This window comes from Chinchilla lanigera, unplaced genomic scaffold (assembly GCF_000276665.1).
Source record: "Chinchilla lanigera isolate Chin_1 unplaced genomic scaffold, ChiLan1.0 scaffold00061, whole genome shotgun sequence".
Taxonomy (NCBI): domain Eukaryota; kingdom Metazoa; phylum Chordata; class Mammalia; order Rodentia; family Chinchillidae; genus Chinchilla; species Chinchilla lanigera.
Window position 1 is genome coordinate 13,249,087 of NW_004955462.1, and position 17,358 is coordinate 13,266,444.

General features: G+C 37.5%; 1 protein-coding gene across 2 annotated transcripts in view; it reads left to right on the top strand.

Moving 5' to 3' along the window:
• The window catches only part of Rgs5 (regulator of G-protein signaling 5), a 59,954-nt gene that overhangs the window by 20,977 nt on the left and 21,619 nt on the right, over positions 1–17,358 (top strand). For both annotated transcript variants that reach the window (XM_005398257.2, XM_005398258.2), the window contains exon 2: positions 13,808–13,918. In XM_005398257.2, coding sequence (XP_005398314.1) covers positions 13,808–13,918 — 111 coding nt within the window. The remainder of the gene's footprint in view (positions 1–13,807; positions 13,919–17,358) is intronic.

The following is a 17,358-nucleotide window of genomic DNA, read 5'->3' on the forward strand; positions in this document are numbered from 1 at the left end:
AAGAAAGAAGGGCACCTTAAAAGAATTTTCCAGGCAGAAAGAACAATATATGTGACAGATTAGCTTCTCAGAATGAGGAGATCAGCCTAATGGGAACCAGAGAGTATGTAAATTATGAGGTTAAGACTATTGTAGTTACAGATACAATGGGACATTGGGAAGAAGGGTCTAGTGAGAAAGGAATACATACCGTTTACAAGTACCTGAACAATCCTTGGCTTTTTCATTTGTGTACTAAAAGTGTTACATGTTATAATCATAAATCCTAACTTGTTATCGCCACTAGGGAGGTTAGAACACTTTCTTTCTAGTTTCTTTTCTTTCTTTTTTTTAACAAGACAAGACAACTCCTATAACTTGTCAAGATCACCCAGCAAACTGGTGACTGAATTGCCAGTAGGGTTCAGTCGAAGGCAAATGTTACATGGTTACACTGTTTTAACCTTTACTTCCAATTTTAATGTCATTTTTTCTGTGAAAAGACTAGCTATTTTCCTACATGAGCACAGGATTTTCTGTAATAATAATGTTAACAGTAGTAAACCCTGCCATATATGGAGTGCCATGCCACATGTGCCAGAGACTAAATACAAGTGTTTCACATACTGTATCTCATTCAGCCATCATAAGAGTCTTATGAGGTAGGTACCATTATTATCTCTGTTTTACATGAGAAAGGAAGCAAAATAAATTTTAGAAACTTGCCAAAATGTCAGAGGTGTATACAATGAATTGGGTTAGTTTGTGTCCAATATTTACAGTATGTCCTTAAACACTTAACCTATTTGGTTGCTTGCTTATAAGGAAAAAGAGCTCTATTTTGGTATGAATTTGATTTTTGGAATAAAAGCTCAGTATTCTACTTGGCTTTCTCTCTAGGAAAAAACTTTTCAACATGTGGACTAGTTGCTTTACCAACTCTACCTGTTACGTAACCTAAGACAAGGCTTTTCCTATGATTAAAGTTAAGCATTTTCCTGCCAGTGCAGGGGAGAGATTTAACACAGTCCAACATGTTATTTGTAATTGTTATAAGGGACTGGAGATCTGGAAAGTATCTTCTGATATCCTTTGGACAGATCCAGGTGGTCAAATGACTTAGTTGTACAAAACAGCTGGTTGCTAGTGCTCTCTTGAGGACTTTTCTTCAGTCATGGAAACTCCACCACATTTATTGTTTGTGATTTCCATGGTTTCATCACAATTATGGTTAGTGAGTTCTTCTGGACGCCTCATGTTTTAGTTTGAACAATCTACTTTTCACAGAGTATTTTCATATTCATAGGTGGCTTGTTTTCTTGAATGCAATTTTCTTTCTGTTTCTTGCGTAAGCCTCACAATATCATATGTGTCATTCTGTGTGGTCTGCCATCTCCATGGATTGCTGCAAAGGTGTACGACAGGCAGAGGGAGGGTTTGATTCATTACACGACCTTCAACCACCATCCTGTGTCTTTGTCTCAGAAAGTTACTCTCCCCTAGTTTTTTCTGCTTCTTTTCTTTTAACCACTCATTAAAAAGCATTAGTTTCTCAGTTCTCTTCCTTGGAAATAAGTCAACAGGTATCTTCAGCAACTTTAGTGTTGGGGAGAACAAATGCTGAAGTGAAATACTACCTTCCATGTTCATGTGCTCCGTAATACAGCTCTTTTAGATATAACAAAACACAAGAGCCAGCTATTCTCTGTAAAGGTAGAGAAAAATATAAATTGACACCTCAGTGGATTAATATGTACATAAGTTATTGTCATGATCTTTATGAGTTGCTATAGATCACCTACGCTCTGCCTATGTGCTATATGGGAGCGTGTGACTATGGTGGAGTCCTTGTACCTGGGTTCCGGGATTGTAGGATTGGATGAAAATCTCATGACCACACATGATCTTCCACACTTGGGTATGTCAGGGTCCTGGGGAGAAAGACTATATTTTTTCCCCAGGGGACCAAATAACACTACATACCATCAGGTAGGCCAGACTGTCAAGCTGCCCAAGTTCAGTCTGTATTTTACAGTTAGTGAGCAAACAAGGATGCTGTAATGATGGCCACATTCTCTTAAAAAGGGTCAGGGCCTCTCTTTCTTTTCTTTTATTTCCTCTCTTTCCCTCCTTCCTTCCTTCTTCCCTCCTTCCTTTTTTATTTGAGCTGCTGCTTTACAGTCCAATATTTCCTGGCTTTTAAAGTCTAGCTTTCTTCATGACTTCCCTATTACAGAACCACTTACTACTTTTCCTAATTCTTTTCACATTAGTATCCTTCTGTTTCACCAGGAAGGTAATATTTAAGACATGGAATCTATTAATTGAACCAAGGAGACAATGAGTTTAATAAATTAGATACTAATGTACAAAGAATTAAAGGAAACTGCTACAAACTAACACTAGGTGGCGTGTCTTCCGTGAGTAGAGGCCGTGGTGAAGATGGTGATAACCACAGCAACACACAGGACTTTAGTACTTGTTGTTCGTTGGTTTGGGGAGGCACGATGAGTACCAAATTGCTTTGGCTGGAAAGGGCAGCAAGGTCACAAGGCAGTCAACACTGACAAGTTCTAGCGTACACAACAGGTCATTATGACTCAGTCCTTCTCCCCAGGTCCTGGGTACATCGAAGTGATGTGTTCTGGGCAAATTTGATGAATATCAAAGCAGTTGAATACCAAAGTATATTTATAAAAACAAGATCAGCTCACATGTATTGCATGCCTCTTTTGTGCTAGGCACTAGGATAAGTTTACCATCATTACCTCTTGCACTCCTCAGAGAAACTTCTCACAGCAGGTCCTAATGTCATCCTCATTTTGTATGTGAAGGAGCTGAGGCCCAGAGACACAGAGGGTGATCAGATATATGCTAAATATACAGTAGATATTCAAATGTAAAAATATTTTGCTATTAATCCCCTTCAAAATACTCCCTCCTTTCTTCAAAGACACTTGTCCCATCATTCTGGACACTTTCTCAGGTATGGAAATCCTGTTTTATGAGGCATGATCAAAAATTATGGTTGGATGCTGCGCTGAATTTCATCCAGTGGAAAGGTAGGCTTGTAAACTCATTTCAGTGTATCCTCATCAACCTTATTCATCAGATCTGGAACCATGGGACTTCTAGGTCTTCCCCAAAGTCAAAATGACCATGAAACCTAAGTGTTTAGAATCAGTTTGGGACGGTAGTCACAGCAGCGTAATTAATGACATGAAAGAGAACTTCCAGAACTGCTTCAGAAAGTGGCAAGAACTATGGGATAAATGTGTTTGGAAGGAAGAAGCATATTTTGAGGAGAGATTAATGGCAATGTGTTCGTACCATAATCAAAATTTTAGGGGCTGGGGATTTAGCTCAGCGGCAAAGCGCCTGCCTGGCAAGTGCAAGGTCGTGAGTTTGGTTCCCGGTACCAGAGAAAAACAAAAAAAAATAACCAAATTTTAATTTAAAATTTCACCATAGGGGCTGGGGATTTAGCTCAGCGGCAAAAGCGCCTGCCTGGCAAGCACAAGGTTGTGAGTTCGATTCCCGGTACCGGAGAAAAACCAAAAAAAAAAAATAATAAATAAAATTTCACCATAGTTTTGATCATATCTCATATTATGTAACTTGTAAACGGCCACTCAGAGAGTAAGTGACTGTTGAAAACTAGCCTAAATCAGTTCATTCATGGCCAACTCTGTTACTTTTAATCAGTAACTGTTGTTAATAATTACTGGTAGGCAATAGTTACATCCCCATAACTTTACCACCAGTTTATGAAAACAAGGTCACTACACCTATAATGAAATCCAATTTTGCTATACCTTTTGAGCAAATATGCATTAACCACCTGATGTAAAATTTTTACATAACTTACTCTATAATCTCAACAAAGTCTCAGTTCTTTGTGCTCTAAATTATACCTTATATGAAAACTTCACTAAGATGCAATACTAGTCTGAGGTGGGATTCTGATACCTTATAGTTGGAATCAAGCAGCAAAGAAATCTCAGAACCAATGCCTGGAAATAAGATCAGGAAAGGATCAAGCCATCCCTAAGGTTGCCATTTCTCAGTGAAAAGCTATTGCATTCTTACAACTTTCCTATGGAATGGGTAGAGCTTTCCCTACTAGTGTCACCAGTTCAAATAAGATCATTATTATGACTAGAGAGAGCCTATCACCTAATACACATGTAAAACCTCATTTCTAGCATATGTTCTGCTAATTGACAAAAAGCCTCTGATGTTGACCCTGATAAGTCAGCTAAAACACCTACAGTGGCCACCTCTGGAAGATGGGCTTTTTGAAAAGCTTGCTGACTGCCCTGAAAAAGTTAATTCTTGATTAGAGTTAGCTGAAGTTAACTATTACATATGAGATATAATCAAAACATATGGCTAATTTTACATTTTTTAAAAATTATACAAAAATATAAAATAAAAATAATTGTACAATAAAAGACACATTGCCATGAATGCCCCTCAGAGTACCCCTCCTTGCTTCAAGCACACTTATCCCATTGCTGTTCACAACTTTCTGAAGCAACTTTGAAAGTCTCCTTCATGAGGGTCTTCAGTTGCACCACTATGGCTGCCTTGATGTTCTGAATTGATTCAAAGTGTTTACTTTAGATGCTCATTTTGACTTTGGGGAAGACTCAGAAGTCCCATGGTGTCAGATCTGGGAAATAAGGTGGAAGAGGATACACTGTAATGCTTTTATTTGATAGGAATTGCTGTACTGTAAATGTTTGATCAACAAAGGGTAATAAAAAATAAGGTGAATGGGGGCAGGGAACATAGTTTAATGGTATAGTGCCTGCCTGACAAGCATAAGGTCTTGAGTTTGTTTCCCAGAAGCGCCCCCCAAATTATTATCAAAAAATAAGGTGAATGTTTAAATTTTTAAAAATTACAGTATAAGACACAGTGCCATTAATTCCTTCAAAATACTCTTCCTCAGTTTGAAGACAAATACCCTATTATTCTTGGCATGTGTCTTTTATTGTTACAACATTTTAAAAACTATTATTAATAATTTAAAAATTAAAACGTTCACTGTATTTTTCAGTCACCCGCTGTACCTGTCCACTGTAGCAATTACAATTAGCAAAGTTTTTTCTTATTTTATTCTTTGTGTTGTGTCTGTCTCACTCAACTAAAATATAAACTCCACGAGATGACCTGGTCTTCATATTTCACAGGGATTTCAAAACATGTAACTATGTACAGAATGTGTCAGGTACTCAGTAAACATATTGTTAATTGGCTGAATAAATATATGAGCAAAAGAAGTTAAACAAGGCCAGTTTTTTCTATGTCCACCGTGAGCCTATGAAATAAATTCAGTTACCTAAACAAGTACAAGTCTCCCTGGGAGGCTCTCTAGTTCTTTTATTGCAGGTTGCCTGCAGGGCCTGTGATTGACAAGAAGTTAGTTTGTGTCCTTTGAAGTAGGAGCTTGAACATTAAAAAAAAAGTCATTGGAAGAACTTTCCACCTGAAATGGTGATGCGTGTCTGTAAACCAAGCACCCTGGAAGGTAGAGGCGGTAGATGTCAAGTTCTAGCCCAGCATGGGCAATTAGAACATTCACTAGGCCTTGTCTCAAAATAAAAAATAAAGAAGGGCCAGGTATGCAAAAGGTTTGGATTCAATCCCCAGTACGGCAAAAACACAACACAACAAAATGAAACAAACCAACAAAGCAAATTCATTGAAGGGAAGGGTTAGAATGTGGCAAGTGGTGGAATGCTACAAAGACAAATGTGCTTTCCGTGGGCATATCTGACACAACTAACACTATCAATTCCACTTTTTTCAGCCACGTTTCTCTCAGTTTGAAGTGGCTTATTACACAATTAATCACTCACCTGAGCAAAAACCTGAAACACTACTAGGGAACCCTACTTGTCTTTAGAAAGAGGAAGTCATATAAGAATATGTTAATGATGATGATACCATATATTCTTTAGTATTTTTCTTCACCTTTCTATCATCTGAGGGATAGTTCATACTAACTGTAGAGTCATTTGTCAGAATGTACCATGTATTAGTTTTGTAAATCAGATAAATTAAATACTGCATTAGCTTTTATACTCTGATAAAGCACAAGAAATAAGTGGGTTAATGCAGAAAAAGGAAAAATACCAAAGCAAGAGATTATTTCTCTGCCAAAATGACTCAGCACTATCTTCCTGTCCTTGAGGATTTACCTGGATTTTAAGGGGCTGTGTTCAGAGGATCCTAGGGAGCTGAGAATTTCAGTTCCAGAATTGACCTGAGTTCCCACTGATGTGTCCTTTTATTTTACTGTGTTTCCCCCAAGATCTCTTTCTCCCCTGGTCTCTCCAGAGCCATCTATGTGTAACAAAATCCACTAATCTCAAGTTTGAAATGAATGGCAAGAAGGCTCTTCCAGTCTTCAAGCAAAAGAATCTTTCCTGAGGTGTCCAATACAGTGACCTGAATCCTCTAGCCTCTCTTGTCTGTCAGCCTCTGGGTGGGTTCTTTCTGTGTGACTCAGATCTTCGTTGCATAGAAATTATTGCCCACTCTGTGTCTCAGATCCTGCTGATGCTACATTCTCCAGCTCTGGAGAAGGCTGATTGCTAACAAATGCTGTAGAAGTTTGTATTTGTTTTCCCTGGGTATTAACTACATTTTAAGGAAGCAAGACAGGACATAGTCTTCTTACCTACGTGGAAACAAGCTCTGTACTCTTTCCTCAGAAGTCTGGAACAAATCTGCTATCAATTACTAGTTTTACCTCATGCCTTCCCAGGGCCAGCAGGGGGCGTCTGCCACACAAATTTCAGTTGGATTGAGTTAAAATTGAATTGTCCCCTGCTGGGACACATCTTTTGGAAAAGTGTTACAAAAGCCCTGACCTGTACATCTTAACTGTCCTCTAGTTCTTTTCTCCAGACTATCACTAATATATGTCTGAAGTCTAGAATTAAACCTGCCTGTGATTGGCAAAAATCTCACAACCCTAGGTGTGATCTATGCCTCAGGCCTACTTCTGCTTCTTTTCCATTTCTTCTAAGTCCTGGGAAGTTGTGTATCATAATGAGTTTTCAGATTTCTAGTAATTGCAGTTACTCTCTGCTGCTTACCATCAGAACATTGTGCTGTGTGGTGTAAAGAACTGAATGCTCAGGTTGAGCCCCACTATTCTATTTTTTTTTCTTTTCTTTTTTTTTTTTTTTTTCATTTTTCAGGTGGTAGGAGTCACACATAGGGTCTCATGCATGCTAGACAAGTACTCTGCTGCTGAACTACACCTCAGGCCCCTTGACTTGTCTCTTTTTAATCTCTGTAAAGGACAGAAATTGATTCAGTTATTTTATGATCCTTGCAGTCTTTTAATGGATTTACCTCTCTGCCATTAACTAAATGAGAGAATCATAGTCCTCAATCCCTCATTCTGTGTCATGCCCCAACATTTCAGATACCTCACCCAAAATGCCATTTTACAATAACCTAGCAATTCAGTTAATCTACTCAAACTCATCAGTTTATATAGGAAGTTTCTACTGAGTGCTTATTAAGTGCAAGGCCCTTACCTAAATGTTGTGGCTATAATTGTGGAAAAAATATGGCGGTCCTACTCCCAGGGACTTGACACACCTATAAAAAGATAGACAATACTCAAATTTATATCCAGAGATATAATGCAAACTTATAAGAACCATGAAAGAGAATTGCAGAGGTTTGAGATATAGTAAGCACAGTTATTAGAGTCCGTAATGTTCCCATCATTCTGTCCTGTTATCACGAGTGTGCATTTGAACTCCTAGTGGTTAAAGCTATGTTTTTTTCAAAATTATTATATCCTACCTGGTTGCTTCAGTGATTGGAAAAATATCTACTATATAGTTTACCTGTATTTTAAATGCATCCTTTAGTTTCCATGTGTCTACAAGGCAAGAGACATATTTGTAACCCTTGAAAGATCTAGGCTAGGACTTTATAATTGGTTCCCAATAAATTATGCTTGCATATACAGTAATTGTATTTCCAGAAAGTTAATTATGTTTCTGTTTTTCTGAGTGCTTGTGCTTTTCCACACATATGCATTTTAAGGTAATAACTTTAACTTTATTTGGCCTTTAGCAGGAAGGACAAAGGTAGTCCATGACCTTTGGAAATTGGTTTCCCAGCCACCCTGTAGCCACACGGGGAGCAGTGCTAGCATTATTCAAACCCTTTCCAGCTTGCAATCAGTCGTATGAGTCATCTCCAGAAAGAATTATGTTCATCTGAGGCATTAATTAAACTCTCACCCAGGCATTTCCAATTGATTTTATTTCAAAACAAGTTTTTCTTTGTAAAACAAAAGGATAACAAAAGTAGAGGGTGAGAGAGATGAGAGGATATAAAAATTGCTTCTTGTTAACAAGTGTTAATGTAATGTAGCCAAGAAAAATGCCTCGCGAGCAGTCACGTGGAGCCAGAGACTGAGTCTAAGATCATAAATAAATTAGAAGGCTTTGTTCTCTAGATAGGGTTATTTTTGACATTGAATTAATGTCAGATGCATTCAAGTTTATCTTTAAAAGGGAAAATAGTTTGGTAAGTTTGAGCTTTATTTTGATTTTCCATTTGATTTATGTGTGGGGGACTCTGAAGCAAAGAAAGGAGAAAAGGGGATGAAATAGTATTCCAGGAATTTTTAAGGGGAAAATAAATGTACTAAGTCTGGTATTTTTTTTTTTCTCTTGTGAAAAGATAAAATGTTGCTAGTGGTTCGAATTTCATTCATCAGCTCTTTAGTCTTTATTACTGTTTCATAATCTCAGATGCAATAATATTATTCATTCTCTGCACACTCTCAAGTTCCTAATTAAATTGATTGGACTTCCCCATTTATATCCTCTTAACTTTTTGACATCCTACTCTTGACAACACTGAGTCAAAGCCAGAGAGAAAAGGGCTTTCCAAAGCACTGCTTCTCTGGTTCCCCTTGCATTTCCAGGACCAAAATGGAAAAAAGAGTGGCCTGGTTTGCAGCTATGTGTGTTTGCTTTGAGAAAATAACATAATTTTCTGTTGGTGATCTTATAGTTGATTTCTAACTCATCCCTCCAAAGCTTATTTTAAAATGATACAGATAAAATAGTCCTTCGGATTTGATTCATCTTGGTTTAAAAAGATTTTTATAGGGTGTCTTGAGAATTTACCCACCATTTATAGACTTTTTTATGGGGAAATGGGTTTAGAAATAGCACACAGAAATATCATTCATGAGAGAAGATGCCTCTTCTTTATGTAATAGAGACAGTCTTTGAAGATGCCTTTCAATAGTTTTGCCTTTTTCTTGCACTCACACCAAACGTACTGCAGGCTGAGTGCTTCACACAGTCCCCTCTTCCCCTATCTCTTCATCAGACAGAGGAGGCCAAATAAGCTGGCTCTCTGCTCTTACTATCACATCTACAGTGGTATGCACATGCCTGTCTCTCTATATGGGATGTCTCCCCCTTTCTTGCCCACCTGGATGACCACTGCTTCATTCTCCACCTCCACTTTTGCCTCCTCTAACTCTCACTTGCCTCAGTGGACATTGGTGCTCCTCCACCAATACTGTCTGCTTTCTAGGCACCGTTTTGTTAGGCAGCGACGTGGGTTTGTTTCCAAGGCTAAGAGGCTGTCTGCACCTGGAAAGCAAAGACCAAACCCTCTGAGTGTTTGTGTGCCTACTGTGTACTGCCTGACGCAGTAAGCATGATCAATCAGTAAATCAGTAGGTAAAGAAGGAAAGAATAATTATTCTTAAAAATTATTCTCCTCACATTCGTTATCCTTTATCTACCTTTTAGTATTTTTAAATTTTTGTCAGTACATGTTTGCAGGACATAACAACTGCATTTCTTACGAAAAGTTGGGGCACATACAAAACACATGTCAATTCTTTTCTCATTCCCTTCAGTTTCCTTCCCTCCCAACCCATCCATCTCTTGATTTCCTTCCAATTTGCAAAAGATCCATCTCCCTATTTCCTATTATCTTTTATTTTGCTCTTTATTTATATTTTGGGTTTCTCATATAAGAGCAACCATACAATAGTTAAACTTGCACGTCTCATTTATTTTCCTTAATACTGTGGTCTCCAGATGAATCCATTTTCCTACAGATGACTCAAGTTTATCCATCTTTATGACAGAGTAGCACGCCATTGTATCTGAATACCACATTTTCTTATCTGTTCATCTGTTGATGAGCATATATGCCCCTTCAAAGATTTGGCTATTATGAATTGTGCTGCTTTAAACATACTTATGCATGTACTATGTTATGCATAATACACTGTATTACGATGTCTTTAACTCTTTGGAGAAGATACCTAGAAAGAGAATAGCTGGGTGAAATAGAATTTCTATTTTATTTCTGTGGAATCTCCATACTGATTTCCATAATGGTTACACTAGTTGACATTCCTACCAGCAGTGTAGCAGGGCTCCATTTTTCCTCTGAGAGCCTTGCCAGCATTTGTTAGTATTTAATTTCTTGATGATGGCCATTGTTGCAGGAGTAATAGCCAGAGATGGTGAACTTTTTTTTCATGTATTTAATGGTCATTTGTACTTCTGAGAAGTGCCTGTTCATTTCAGTTGCCCATTTTTTGATTGGGTCTTTTATTTTGGGGGGCCTAATTTTTTTTTAGCTCACTCTATATTCTAGATATTAGCCTTCAGTGAGAGGAATACCTGGCAAAAATGTTTCCCATTCTGCAACCTATTTACTCTGTGGTTGTTTCCTTTGCTGTGCAGAAGCTTTTTAATTTGATATTACCTCACTTGCTGATCCTGGATATTATTTTTACATCCTTGGGGCTCTGTACACAAAGTTCTTGCCTACACCTACGTTTTTAAGAGTCTTACCTATTTTATCTTCCAAAGATTAAGTATTTCTGTTGTAACATTTAGACCTTCAATCCATTTTTTATTTTAGTTTAGTACATGGTGAGCTATATGTGTATAGATGCAATCTTCTGCATATAGATGGCTAGTTTTCCTTGCACAACTTATTAAAGAGGCTATCTTCATCTGGTATATGTTTTGAGCCCTTTGCCAAGATCAGGTAGCTGAATATGCCTGGGTGTTTCACTGCATCCTTTGTTCTCTTCCATTGATCTACCTGCCTGTCTTTGTGCCAATAGCATGATTTTTATTAATCACTGTAGCTTTGTAATATAACTTGAATTCCAGGAGAGTGATGCCTCCTGCTTTTCTCTTATTATCTAAGACTGGTTTTGCATTCTGTGTATCTTCTGGCTCCACATGAATTTTACGGTTGTTTTCTCTAGTTCTATAAGCAGCGCTGTTGGTACCCATACCAACTACTCTTATGTAGGGGATTGTATTGGAATGTTTTTCTGCCTTTTACAAAAGAAAATGGCTCAGATGGAGCAAAAGAGAGAAAGGAAAAAGAAATTTAAGTTGGAAGAGAAACAAATAAAAACCTAAAAAACCACCTAAACAAAATCCTAAACGTACCAGAGCTGTTCCTTAGATGATCTTTGTGTAAATATTTTAAGTGGACTCTTGGGTCAAGGTTGAAATTAAAACAGTTTGCATATAGATTCCTTTCATGTATGGAAGAGAGGGGCATGTGGAGCCTGGAGGGAAAGGGTTACCTCCTGGGAAGGATCCTGTATCCTCATAGAGAAGATGGATCTTGTATCTCTGGTTGTAATACTATACGTTAGCCAGCAGAGGGTGGCCACAAATATTGCATGCATTTCCTGCTTCACCCCTAATCGTGTTCTTAATATTTCAGGCAACTATAAAATTGACAGTTCTTGTCTTCAGAGGTAGAAATGGGTAGTGGTAGGTCTAATGACTTTGTAGTAACTTATGGGAAATTTTTGGATATTTCAATTTGGTGCTTAAAATTAAAAAACATGAGTTAGGTTTGATTGGAAAATATGATTTTGCAGTTAGAACTAACTTTGCAGAAGCAGAATTATAATGCCAAATGCTCTGCTACGTGAGTCACATGCATTAGCATGTTTAATCATCAAAAAACCACAAGGATGTACTGTTTTATCAGTCCCAATTTCCAGGCCAAAAAAAATTAGATAATTTTAGTAAGTTATGGAGGCTGGATTCAAAGCAAGACCTTATTCTTTCTCACCGTGTTATGTAAGTTTCCTCAGCAGAACATCCCCAGTTTATACCGTAGTGCTATGTTTGTCTTAGCTCGACCTGATTTAATGGGGCACCTAAATTGGCTCCAGTCAGTGACAAGATCATAGAGAAAAAGCATAAGGACAAAGGAATACCAAGAGAAAGTACTGTAGAGATGACTAATACTAAGTCATAATTTAAAAATCATATTTATAGTAAGAGGAAAATATGATATAATGATTCTGTGGAGTAAATTTTTTTAACCGTTTTTCTCTAACTTCCATAATTGTTAATCTTGGGCATTCTAGTACTTAAATCCTCTCACCATGGTCTCTGCAGAAAGTGAGGAAAGTGTTTACAGTAGCAAAATTATATCTGGCTGCACCATGAACCCCATCATAGCCGTTCAAACTCTAGTTATGATCAGCATTGACTGGGAGACAAATGTTAACAGCTTTATGAAGAATGAAATGAAGGTATTTTTAGTTTACACTGACAAATATTATTGTGTGTTTACTATGTTGCCAAGCACTGTACCAGGCACAGCAGTTAACCTGTCTTTAAAATTCAATTCCTGGCTTCAAAGAGTTCTCTTATGAAGGTTGGAAAATAGAAACATAAATCAATAACCATAACACAACAAGATAAAGCCTATCATAAATGTATGTTTAAAGTACCACAGTGACAAGGCAAGGACAGTTTTGGGGTCACCTAATATCCAACAGCTTCTGGTGTGGATTGATACTTAAGATTTGCGTGCTGCTTTGGGTTCAAAATTGTGATACAGTTATGGGTAGCTTAGAAGATTGGTTTTTTTTTTTTTTTTTTTTGGTTTTTCTCCGGTACTGGGAACTGAACTCACAACCTTGCGCTTGCCAGGCAGATGCTTTTGCCGCTGAGCTAAATACCCAGTCCCAGAAGATTGGTTTTAAAAGTGAGCATGGAAATACGTGCATCTTTTGATGGAGGAATACCTAGAATTCTGACCATATCTACTCACCAAGAAGCGGAAGGACCAGTAAATGTTACTCTGGTCAATCCCTTAGTAGTCATACTCATCTGCATATAAGATACTCTGACGGCCATTGTGGGGTAGTGGTCCTAAAGTTGGACAACTTTGTAGGCCAATAAATTAGCAAGCAGAATGACTTAATTTTACTGCTGGAAATGGTTCATGAAAACATCGAGGCTGTCACTTTACAAAAAAATGGAACTGAGAGCTGGCAGTAAAAATTAATTTTCCCAAATGTCATAATCTAATTAATGGCTGGTAGACTTCAGAAGATTAGTGGACAGTGCAGTGAGTGTATCTGAATTCTAGAGATACATAACTTGGGTTCTGCCATGTCCTGGCTGGGTTGTCTTAAGTAAATTATTTAAACTCCTTGTCACTCAGTTTCCTCATCTGCAACGTGAAAATAGTACTATAGTATCTGCCATAAAAAATGAGGAAATGCAAATAAAACAATTAAGAGTTAAGTGAACTAATACAAATTAGTTCGAATCATAACAAGAGCTTGGTAAACACCAATAGAACTCATGTTCTCAATTTCTGCACTGTTATTATTTTTGCTATGTGAATGAAAGAAATAAAATTGGGTTTTGCTCATTTTTGTTTCTCTGATGCAGAAAGAAACCTCTTTTTTAGATCTGTGTGCTCATGTGATATTCTTGTTTGCCTTTTATGTCTCTTCTTTCAGGGCCAAGGAGATTAAGATCAAGTTGGGAATTCTTCTCCAGAAGCCAGACTCAGCTGTTGACCTTGTCATTCCATATAATGAGAAGTCGGAGAAACCAGCCAAGACCCAGAAGTGAGTCATAAATATGGATTCCACTCATTTTTCTCCAGACGATGACTATTTTTCAAGTGTATAGCACCATCTCTCATCTGTAGAACTACTCCCTTCTATTACTCACAAAAGAACATAAGAGTCCTTAGAAAGTTGCTTTTATTTATTTTTTTTTACTACTCTATGTCTGGTGCATAATATTGGATACTGGCAGAATAGTAAAAATAAAAATAAATTTAAAAAATAAAAACTAGAGCCTTGCCTTACCTGTGGAAAATCAGCCCATACTTTATAAAATGCCGTCACTCATTTTTTTCATCTTCTCAATCATTTATCACACAAAGATGTGGTAAAAATAAATGATCATTTACTGCCGGGGTCAGGAAACCATCCCTGATCCAATTAATTATGAGACTTGCATGCTCATCTGCTAAGGCACTCTCCAAGGCCACCTCCTCAGGAAGGGGATGCACATTGGAGCTGCCTCTCAGGAAGATGCTAAAGAAAAAAAACAATTTAAGATGAATAGTTTCTTCTCCAATATCCTGTCCTTTCAAGGTCCAACACAGGAAGAGAATACTGTTACTTCAGGGAAGAACAAATACTTTGCTAGCTATTTCTGTTTAATGTACACCAGACACATTTTTCTGATCCATAAATTAATGTTCCTGATAGAAGTCTGTATTCTTCCCTCTTTCACCCTCATCCCTGTACCCCACCTCTGTCCCACATACGGCCATCATTTGAGGCATGATAGAAAACCATAATTCTAAAGAGTCAGGATGTTATGGTGATGAACCCAACTCTCACAATTTGCGTTGACACTGCTTTAATTTAACAGCATTACTCATAGTGTTCCTATGCTTTCCATTGGCCCTCTAGCTACCTAGACCCCCACTGCTTTAAAGAGACACACTTCAGCACCAAGAAAAATCGAGAAACAAAAGACGATGGGAGAAAAACCAAACGTATTCAAACTCCTTCTGTCTGTTCTCTAAAATTTTCAAGATAGTAGAACTGTGGTAAAAATACCAGCAGTGGCTTTTAACTTGCATTTCCCGTTTTAAATTTAGCATTTGTATGAATTGGCCAACCCGTTCTTTGTCCCAGTGACCTTCACTTTAATATAGCTGGATTGGTTAGGGGATATAGAAATGACTTATTCTTTTTTAAAATCATTTTTCATCAACCTAAGTGGCTATTTCTATTCTCTTCCCTTTTATTACTTCAAAGTGATCCCAAACCGGAAGTGAGGCCTAATTGAGTTTTCCCCATTTAAAAAGGGGGAAGCTAATTGAATGTGAAGCAGCAGGCTGCGAGCACTAGTGGAAAATAAGAACCATATTGCATACCAGCAATAGATCAAAAGGCCTATTTTGAAGTAAACAACATGGTAATTATTGATTTGTTGGAATTAATTTTAAGAAATATAGTGGAACATTTCCTGTTTTAATTCACTGCCTTACTATCCCACATAGGCACGTGAATTATTTGGCTTAAGGATTCAAAGAGAAAATTGTTTTGGAAAAAACCTGGGGCTGATGTTTATTGGATTACTTGCTTCTTGTGTCTTCCATTTCCTTTCTCTTTCCAGAAGTTTGAACTGATTTTGGAGAAAATCTTCCATAGCCTCAGAGAATATTTGAATGTGTCTGTGCATTTTTTTTTTTAATTTCTTTTTTTCTTTTTTTTTTTTTTTTTTTTTTTTTGGTTTTTCTCCGGTACCGGGAACCGAACTCACGACCTTGCGCTTGCCAGGCAGGCGCTTTTGCCGCTGAGCTAAATCCCCAGCCCCGTGTCTGTGCATTTTTAACAGTGATCACTAAAAGAGCTTCCCCCTGTCCTTCCAAACCAATAAGCCACATTGTGCTTCTGTTGGGCAGATTTCAGAGCCTTTTATCTGACAAGGAAAGCTGATGTTCTCCATGCACTGAATTAATCTCTTCTCTACTTAAAAACTTCTCTCTGCATTTTCTCTTCTTGCAGAAGAGAAGATAAGTCTTCTCTTGACTGAAAGTATTTTTAACCACCCTCTGCCATTTTTTAGAGCTGTTGACATCAGTAGAATTCCTTTTATTAGGAGCATTTTCTATTTTTAATGCATTTTAAAATTCTCTTTGGATTAAAAAATTGGACCATTGAAAAAATTAGAAAAAAACTGACTGTACCTTCACCACCCAAAGCCAGCTTCTGTTATCATTTTAGTATTCTTAATTGCTGTTTTTCTCTCCCAGTCATTTCCATTAAGAAGTAACAAGTGCCTAGATTCACTCTGAAAAATACTCTCCCAGCCCTTCATTCTTTCAATTCTTATACCTTTGTCTTGCTTTAATGCACTCTAGAAATAGAAGTCTATACTCAATTTCCAATATTTTCCTTATCAGATTTAAACCTTACCTCCTCACTGAAGTTGTCTCTAAGGAATCTTCTATGACTCCTTGCAGCACTGACATTCTCTTCCTCAACTTCTGATCCTGTGATTCTGTGTTCTCCCCCTGGCTTCTTTTACTCTAAGTGCTCATCTGCATCTGAGCATTCTCTGAGGTGTGATGTAGGTCCTCCTAAAAAGCAATAAACAAAATTAATAAACTGTATAAGTTTAGTTTGTTATCATGTCTTGTAATGAATTGCAAAACATCGGGGGCAGAAATATACTTACAGTATTTCTTTATACTGTAAGTGTCCCCTTTTCCCCTATACCATCAATTTTTTACATTTTGTTGTTGTGATGGTGGTGATTGTTACCACTTTAGAACTCTAGACTGACCTCCACACCAGCTCCGCTAGTGAGGAAAAGTTACAGTATACATTCATATGGACACTGTCATGCAGTTCTTTGCAAAGCAAGCCTTGATGTAATGAACAAAGATGCACATGCAATTTTTGGTTTACATGTGGATGTTGAAAAGTAGCATTTAAAAACTTTGCAACCCATTAGTGATGCCCATGCCACTGTTGGCCACAGGGTAAGGGTTCGATAAACTTTCTTGAACTTGAGACTAGCAGTGAGCAGAAGCACTGTATGGTGGGAAGGGAAAGCCTGCGGGCACTTGTACCAATACCACTAACAATGTTAAGTTCATTTACCCCCACCAGGAACAAGAACATGTGACAGTATTATCAGGGTAATGTAATATCAGGTAATGTAATGATAATGTATTTAAATTATCATTTAAATACATGCCAGCCACCATGTAGGTTCAAAACCAACCCAAAACCAAAACAATCAAAATCTAGCCACTGGTTTTCAGAGAAGTTAAAACAGTTTTCATGATTACAGTCAGTACATATCAGATTTGCCAGCTAGTGTGCTAATAGTTCACGGGGCTAGTCATGGAAGTCTAAGTTTTTTATCCTTTGTAGCTTTCAACAACCAGGATAACTCTGGGAAACAGCCATTATTCATTTACTTATCATTTTGACACATTTATTGTGGGGTATCTTTTTTTTTTTTTTTTTTT